Source organism: Carettochelys insculpta, chromosome 3 (genome assembly GCF_033958435.1).
Source record: "Carettochelys insculpta isolate YL-2023 chromosome 3, ASM3395843v1, whole genome shotgun sequence".
NCBI classification, from domain to species: domain Eukaryota; kingdom Metazoa; phylum Chordata; order Testudines; family Carettochelyidae; genus Carettochelys; species Carettochelys insculpta.
The window spans coordinates 94,326,929-94,335,645 of NC_134139.1; the positions used below are offsets into that span (position 1 = coordinate 94,326,929).

Here is an 8,717-nt window from a genome sequence, read left to right on the forward strand (position 1 = left end):
GACAGGGCGTTTTCATCTTCCCATACCTGGATGATTGCCTGCTAAAGGGAGCTTCCCAGGCAGAGGTATTACGGATGATACACATTACCACAAACACATTTACCTCACTGGGCCTCATCATCAACTTCTCAAAGTCAAAGACCGACCCCACGCAAAATATAGAATTTATAGGGGCTCGGATAGACTCTGTCATGTCAAGGGTATATTTGCCTGATGCCCGTTTTCACGCCATCGAATCTCTAGTACAACTAATAACATACAGCCCCACTGTCTCAGTCCTAACGTGCTTACAACTACTGGGGCATATGGCGACCACCACGTTTGTGGTACAAAATGCCAGGCTGCACATGTGAGGACTGCAGCATTGGTTGGCAACCATATACAAATCATCAATCCATACCGTTCACAAGATGGTGTCACTCACAACGGAGGCACGAAGGTCACTAACATGGTGGGCAAACCCCAAGAATCTACTAACAGGGGTGCCTTTCCGCCAACCACAAATTACTGTTTTCATTACAACAGATGCCTCCCATACGGGATGGGGGGCACACATGGACAACAAAACCACTCAAGGTTTATGGTCCCCCGCAGAGAAGACACTGCATATAAATATATTAGAACTCAGAGCAGTGTTCAATGCATGCAGGCATTTTTGGAATTATCTGCGCGGAAAAGTAGTCAGCGTAAATACCGACACCACCACCACCACGTTTTATATAAACTGATGGGGGGGGCGGGGCCAGGTCTCATACACTGTGCGGAGGCAGTCCGACTGTGGAACTGGTGCATTGCCAACAATATAACCATAAGAGCTTCATACTTACCAGGTGTCCACAACGTAAAGGCGGACCAACTCAGCAGACACTTTGCGCCCACACACGAGTGGCAGATCCGTTCAGACCTGCTTCACCAAGTGTTCCACAGATGGGGTTTTCCCCAAATCGACTTATTCGCCACTCGCGACAAGAAATGTCCCCGATACTGCTCCAGAGCGGGCATGGGACAGGGGTCTTTGGAAGGGCCCTCTACTTTATGCGTTCCCTCTCACAACGCTCATACACAAGGTCTTGGAGAAAGCCAAAAGGGAGAGAGCACACATGATACTCATAGTCCCGATCTGGGATCGGCAACAATGGTTCCCATTGCTTCTACGCATGGCACAGCATCGGCCGTTCCCCCTACCAACAGTGCCGGACGTTCTCACACAGGCTCGGGGGTCAATACTGCATCCGCACCCGCAGAGACATCGGCTACAAGCATGGTTAATCCATGGCTCAGCGCCCTAGAGACTACTTGCTCAGAGGGAGTACAGCAAGTCCTGGAATGTAGTCGGAGGACTTCCACCAGAAAGACTTATGAACACAAATGGTCGTGTTTTTCCGATTGGTGCTCTTCCAAGCAATTGACACCTAGGGATGCCACTATACCCATGATTCTGGACTACCTGCTACAACTCAAACAAAAGGGACTCTCTCTATCCTCTATAAAGGTTCATCTGGTGGCTATATCAGCTTTTCGACATGAAGAGGATGGATCAACCATATTTGCCCATCCTGTTCTCACGCTTCCTAAAGGGGTTGGTAAATCTGTACCCCCCCTCGGAAAGCAATACTGCCGTCATGGAGTTTAGACTTAGTTCTACACACGCTCTCAGGACCGCCCTTTGAACCATTGGCTACGGTCCCCCTTCGACTACTTACCATTAAAACGACCTTCTTCCTGGCAATCACATCAGCTCGCAGAGTGAGCGAGCTCGCAGCCATAATGTCCACACCACCCTGCACAATATTATCAAAGGAGGCGGTGGTCTTACGTTTGCACCCAGTCTTCGTTCCAAAGGTCTCTTCAGATTTTCATATCAACGAACCAATAGTATTGCCCTCATTCTATCCTAAGCCTCACAACTCGAGCAAAGAGGCACGGTTGCACTCACTGGACGTAAGAAGGGCACTGGCCTTCTACAGCGATAGAACTAAGCCTTTGCGGAAAACGGACAGACTCCTGGTGTCCGTTGCATCCAGGTCAAAAGGGGAAGCACTATCTTCGCAGAGGATTTCAAATCACATTGTGTCATGCATAAGACTGTGTTACGAGCTTCGCAAGACTCCGCCAGTTCCACCCAGGGCCCACTCCACTAGGATGATGGTGGCGTCGACGGCCTTCTTCAAGGGAATCGCGCTGAGAGACATCTGCAGAGCGGTGACGTGGTCTTCCTATGACACCTTCGCCAAGCACTACGCCATGCACAGGATGCTTGATGAGGATACACACTTATCGACAGCAGTCCTTTCAAGGGCAAGCTGCGCATAAATCGGGTACCCACCTCCTTTTTTGGGGGCGGGGGGTACTGCTGGGTAGTCACCTACTGTGGAGCACCCACGGGGACCACTCAAAGAAGAAAGAGAAGTTACTCACTTGTGTAGTAACGATGGTTCTTCGAGATGTGTCCCCATGGGTGCTCCACTACCCACCCGTTCCTCCCCACTTCAGAGCTCTGTTTGTGTTTTTCAGAGACGTCCAGAGCGGTTGACAGGAACTGGCGGGGACCGGATCGTGCACGACCGTAAGCGCGCGAACAGCCGACGCACATCAGCGCATGCACGACCCGACGGAGACTGCTGAAGAATTTCCGAGCTGCGGCACCGGGGCGAGCCCGACACCTACTGTGGAGCACCCACGGGGACACATCTTGAAGAACCATCGTTACTACACAGGTGAGTAACTTCTCTTTAGCCTTGTGCTAACCAAGACTATACCGTGAGCTGTTTTAAATTTAACTCTGTCCAGGGAAGCAGAGATAGGAAGAGTGAAAAGGATTTTTAATGGGTTTAAACATTTAATAAAAGTTCAGTATTTACTGTAAAATGATACTTTATACAAAATAGGGTTCTGTAAGTTGCATCCTCTTAGGTAAGTTTTAGTTGTATTTTTGCTGATGCACTTCTCCATTTTTGGCCATGACAGTTAACTTTTATCATTCAAGCTTACATGTAAAGAGGGCCCTCAGCCTTTAAAATAAAGATGGATACAATTTCAGCTTTTATTTTGTTCTAAAATACCAGAGTATGTAAATAAGCAAATTTTTTTTTTTCTGCTTTTGGGCTTTTTTTTATCAAGTAAAAGTGTTTTAAAGACACAGAGGAGTTAAAAGGCCATTGAGGTGTGAAGTAATCTTTCTGGCAAAAATCTAATGAGGCTCCTGTGATACCTTAATTAATTGGTAAAATTAACAGGCTGCTTAGACCTTGTCTACACTACAGGGTTTTGTCAACATGATTAGGCTATTGAAAACCAGTATAATTACATTGGTTGTGCATTTTTGCACAACGCTTCTTTTGTTGACAGCATACGTCCGCAGTTGGTGCCTTGTGGCTCCATTGCCATCCCACTGTGCTACATAGATGACCTAGTAACTTTATTCATCTTGGCTCCTGTAAACATGTATTTTTACTGGACATTCATCATCTTTACAATGAATTGACAGACTAGTGTGTGGTACTACAACAGGTTGTGTTGCAGACTTTTGCACAAGGGAAAAAGCTCTTAACCAAGGTTACTATCAGTCGTTTCATTAGGTAACTTCTGGGTTTGTATAGCTTTCCTTAATGAGTTTGTAGAATGTTTAACTCAGGCTTTCTGCAAATGCAGACTCTTCCTCTGAAAGCATACGTTTCTGCTGTAGGTAATGAATGAGAAACTTCAGCACTGCATAGAGCTGACAGATCTGATGCGAAATCACCTGAATGAAAAACGTGCCCTGCGACTGGAGTGGATGATAGTCATACTCATCACTATAGAGGTTAGTCAGATTTTCAGTTGCCACACTTCTTATCATCACTATGAAGAAAATGTAAACAAACTATGATACAGGAGTCACCCACTGTTGCAGAGTTATATAAGCAGCTACATGTGGCATGATTTCAAACTCGCATCTCGCAGCCCCAGGACTGGGAGGTTGCCAAGATGCTAAAATATTCTCAATAATAGAGAGGGATCCCTTCCCCACCATTTCTCCAACAGCAGGGCCGGAGCATCAGCCAGTGAGCGAAGTTTGTCATTGCCTCTGTGCTTGGAGGGGCTGTGGTGCATCGCACTACAGGAGCACTCCTCTCCTGGCAGCCCGGCCCCCAGACCACCACCTCTGCCTGCACAGCCTGCTCTGCACTCCCCATGATCTTGCATGTCTCACCACCCTCTCACAGAGGGTCAGCAGCTCAGGCCCCAGCCCATGCTGGCATGTAGCAGATGGGCATGACCCCCAGCAGCCCTGGAGCCTCCACAGCCCAGGCAGAGATGGGGAGCAGTGAATGCAGTAGCCTCATCTCAGCACTCCCCCCAAACAACCCCCCCAGGTGTCCCAGCACCAGTCCCTTAAGGGGAAGCAGCATTGATAGCTTGGGGTGGGACAGGCTCCCATTGCCCCCTGCAAGGAACACAACCCCCTAGAAGAAAGCTAGGCTCTGGGATAGTGCCTGGTGATAGTTGTTAATGCCGGTTGTTGGACAGTACCGGTTGATCAAGTACCTGTTAAAACAGGAGTTTACTGTGTATTTATGCTTTTGTAGCCTCTGTGCAGGAATAAGCCTTCAGCTTTGGTTAGGTCACATATCATTACTGGGCCTTTTCTGTTGGATTGCAGCCATCGTCCACCTTTTCTAATACTGTGTTTACCCTGTACCTTTTTTGTAATATTAAAGAGATCTTGCACTTTGAAGATACTTATTAATATTTGTATTTATTACTCTGCAGGTCATGTTTGAACTTGCCAGAGTAGTTTTCTGACCATGGCAGGACCTGAGAAATGTCTGAGAAAAGTATTACAAAGACCACATTCACAATAGAAGAGTTCCTTTTTCCCACCTGTATTGTCTCTACACTTCTGGATAATGTTGTAATTGTCTTATCAAATCAAATGTATAAATGTACATCTGCACAAGTAAACTGTGAACTTAGCGAATAAATCATGTTAGATTCAGCACTACTAGACACATGATCTTTTGCTATGACACTAATCTATTGAATGTAAAGCATTTTAAGTAGTTTCTGGAGTGACTAGGAAATACTGTCAGATGTCTCCACTGTGACATCAGTTTTGTCTGTCAGAGGACTCACTTTGCCTGTTTTGGTCTCATGCACACCGATTGAAGACCACTGCCTTAACCTGATGTCATGAGCAACCAGACTTCAACTGTACACTTGAGTAGTCATCTTTATCTGTATGCAGGACGTATCAGTTAACGTCAGACAGTAATAGGTTCTAGTTGGCTGTTTTCTAAAGTGGCCCTGATTGCAGGCATGGATGCAGAGGTCTGATTCTCCTAAAGCAGTTTCTATTCCTTGTGTTTTCATATGATCATATTTCTGCCTAGTAAACCCTGAAAGTGTGCGATTTTTGAATTGTGCTTAACTCACAACAACGTGAGTTAAGCACAACTCAAAACCCCAGTCACCCCCCCACCCCTGGCTCTGGCTCTACCTCACTGCCCCTCATGCACAGGCATGGCTGAACCCCCACCCCATGGGCCCCAGTTCAAGCCCCCTGCTGGTTCACCACCACGGCCCACCCCCACCCATGGCTCCCATTCCATCCTCCTGCCCCCGTTCACCCACCCACATGGCTCTGACTCAACCCCCCCCAGGTGCAGCTCTGGCTCAACTCCACCCTGGCCTTAACCACCCCCCCCCCCCCCGCCACCCTCCCACAGCTCCAACCCACCCCCAGGCTCAACCCTACTCACCCCAGGACTTACTTTTCAAAGGGAGCTTGAGGCGCTCCTGCAGCCAGGGAGCAGCAGGGCATGCATTCTCCCAGGGGAAAGCTTCCCCCCCACCCCACTTATGCAAAATCCAGGTTATGCAAGGGACCATGGGAATACAAACCTTGCATAAGTAGAGGATCTACTATATTTCTTAATGTTTTAAGCAAGCTATTTTTGAGTGTCACAGGCTAGCAAAAGTTTAGGTACTTGTTTACATTTGACTACTTTCCTGTAGAGTTGTGCTGACTACTTTCACTAGAGAGAGGCAGGTACCATCTGCTGAGATGGGCAGAGCTGTAATGTGGAATAATAGGATGCTGAAGGAAAGGGCACTAATGCTCTAGCTGACATGGTAAAACCCTTTGTTAGCAAAGTGGCACAGTATCCTCTAAAAGTGTGAGCATGCAGAACCATCAAATTCGAGTTACAGATTACTTCACTTTTCTTTTCAGGCTCTTCAATATACAGACCACCATCTCCAAATACTGCTACAGTTTCTTCATCTTGCCTCTACTGAACCTTTTTTATAGGGTCTTTCATTAGTCTGCTTAAAAAGCCCTATTAAACACACCAGTATAATCCCAGTCCAGATAGGACCATTGCTCAGTTTTACTAGCATTTTTAAACAAATTAATCACATTTCCTGACTCAACTGTCTGATTTTTAATCTTGTATTTGCTTGTTTACTCACTCCTCCATTGGCTTCTTGCTATCATATCTTTGATGTGAAACAAGTCTTCTGGGAACCACACCAAAATTACTTTTCACATAAACCCTCACACTACAGTAAGCTGTTTCATCTGACTGCGTCAACCAGACTGCTCAAATAACCAAACCCCCCAAGCCATGATGCCACTTTCCCTTCTCACTGTGCCAGAGACAGTATAGCTGAGCACACGAGCATCCCTCCACGCTGCGTGCGTGTGCAGCTAGCTGGCTCCTCCGCTCTCCCACCTGCTGTCTGCTGCCCAGTGTGGCTCCCTGCACAGCATGGCCATGTGCAAGCTCTGCTGCCATCTTCAAGTGGCTCCACGATGTCCTTACCTAACAAGGTAGAGACAACAGCTGAACAGGACAGTGCTGAGGTGCACAGGGAGCTGAACTTTGTTATGGGGGGGGCAGGGAGCACTGACCCTGTTCCTCCCCCACCCCTCAGCTGCTCTCTATTAACTGGAATATTTAAACATCCAGCAACCTCTGGGCCCAGAATTGCCAGATATGAAACAGGTTACACGTAAATAAGTTTCTGGGTAGGATTAACTTAGACTGGACTTAAACCAGTAAGCTACTGTGGAAAACACCCATTTGCAATCCTGCGTGTTCCCTCTGAAGCTGTGGTTCCTAGCCTAGGTGTAGGCTTCTCTGTGATAGTGGCAACTAGTCCATGGGGCAGGGATAGCTGAATGATATTAGACCCACCCTTCTGCCCTATTAAGTATATACTCCTATTGTTCCAGATAAGCCACTGACCTCCCTGCTTTCCAGTTTTTCTATCCTCTCCCCTTTGCACTGGTACAGCAGTCACACCCCTTGCAGTGAATACACAGTAGTTGAGGGTTTTGCTTTTGGAACAATTTGGCTGCTGTTGCTAAAGATATTTGAATGAGGAAAGATTTGAAAAGACACTGGAGCATTAATAGATATGAAGTACTGGACTGGAATACTACACTGGCAGCCTAAAAATTTTGTTTCTGTATGGTTGAAGACCCTCCCCTAATATTTCTCCTATAACAACTCAACCATGACTTACGTACATATTGCCCGAACTGCACTGAATACCAATTCTCCACATAGACATTTCTATGGCACTCACATCATAGTGTACACTGAACTCTTCACAGGGCATTTGTGAATGGAATGTAATCTCCATTTTACACACAGGACGAGGGCACCACACTGAAAGCCAGACATATCCAGAACAAGTAGGTGAAATCCAATTGAGAAACTTTGGGCCTGATTTTTCAGAGAACCTAGCATATTATACATGCAGAGCAGAACTCCCCTGGACCTCAGTTGCAGATGTAACTATTCAGCATTTCTTCAAAGCACATATCTCAAGCTATGTCACCAGAAAATTAGGGGCAGACAAAATTTTGGTTTACGTGACTTGCCCAGCATCACATGAACTCTATGACTAAGGGACAGATAGAGTCTAGGTCTACAGGGCAGCACTCAACTCCTTCAACCATGAGACCATCCTGCCTAGTGTCTTCTTTTCACACTCTCCAGTTTCAACAAATAATGGATGGTCCTACAGATAAGAACCCAGAATTATCCCCCACACAGCATCCATCTTGTGCACTGAATGAAGCAGATGAACTATGGAAATTAGTAAATTATGTAAAATCAAAGGTTTATAAAAAGCTATGCAAAAGGCAGCCAAATGGAGCTTGCATCATCTTTAAATCTGGCATTTACTACCTTTTGAATAACTGATTTTGCAGCTATAATGTTTAATGTAGTTTTTAAATGTAATTTACTATTAAACTCTAAACTGGAAGAAAAATGTATGGAGCCATATTAATCTAATACATGACTTCAGCAAAGTTGGAATTTTAGCTGCACAAGGACATTCTCTACCCCTTGAGATAAGGGAGCAACTGATAGTAGTAGAGGAGTTCTTATCTTCTGCAGTAGAAGAGTGGCTTCTTAAGCTTTTTGGCCCACAGCGCACCCTGCTCAACACAAACCTTTCACAGACCACCAGCTAACCACCCATGACAATGCATTCGCTTATCTCGAAATACCTTAAATACTAATTTATTAATATTTGACAACCAAAGCATGAAAACTCACACACAGCTATAAGGGGCAAGTGTCTCGACAGCAGTGTGCAGCACGTGAAGGGGATAGGGTGGAAGCTTACCTGGCTCCATACTCCCCAATGCTTCCAAGAACCATCTCCCACTGCTCCTATTGCCCAGAAGGCTCCCCTACACATAGCACAAAGCCAAC

The 8,717-nt window shown here is 46.2% G+C and overlaps 1 protein-coding gene across 9 annotated transcripts in view; it reads left to right on the forward strand.

Annotated features, from left to right (window-relative positions):
• The window catches only part of RMND1 (required for meiotic nuclear division 1 homolog), a 51,368-nt gene extending 46,384 nt beyond the window's left edge, over positions 1-4,984 (forward strand). For 8 of the 9 annotated variants that reach the window (XM_074990380.1, XM_074990386.1, XM_074990382.1 and 5 more), the window contains 2 exons: positions 3,686-3,802; positions 4,753-4,984. In XM_074990380.1, coding sequence (XP_074846481.1) covers positions 3,686-3,802; positions 4,753-4,785 — 150 coding nt within the window. In that variant the 3' untranslated portion in view covers positions 4,786-4,984. Of the gene's footprint in view, positions 1-2,514; positions 2,718-3,685; positions 3,808-4,752 lie in introns of those variants that run through there. The other variant, XR_012645017.1, reaches the window with a different exon arrangement.
• The last annotated feature ends 3,733 nt before the right edge of the window (positions 4,985-8,717 follow it).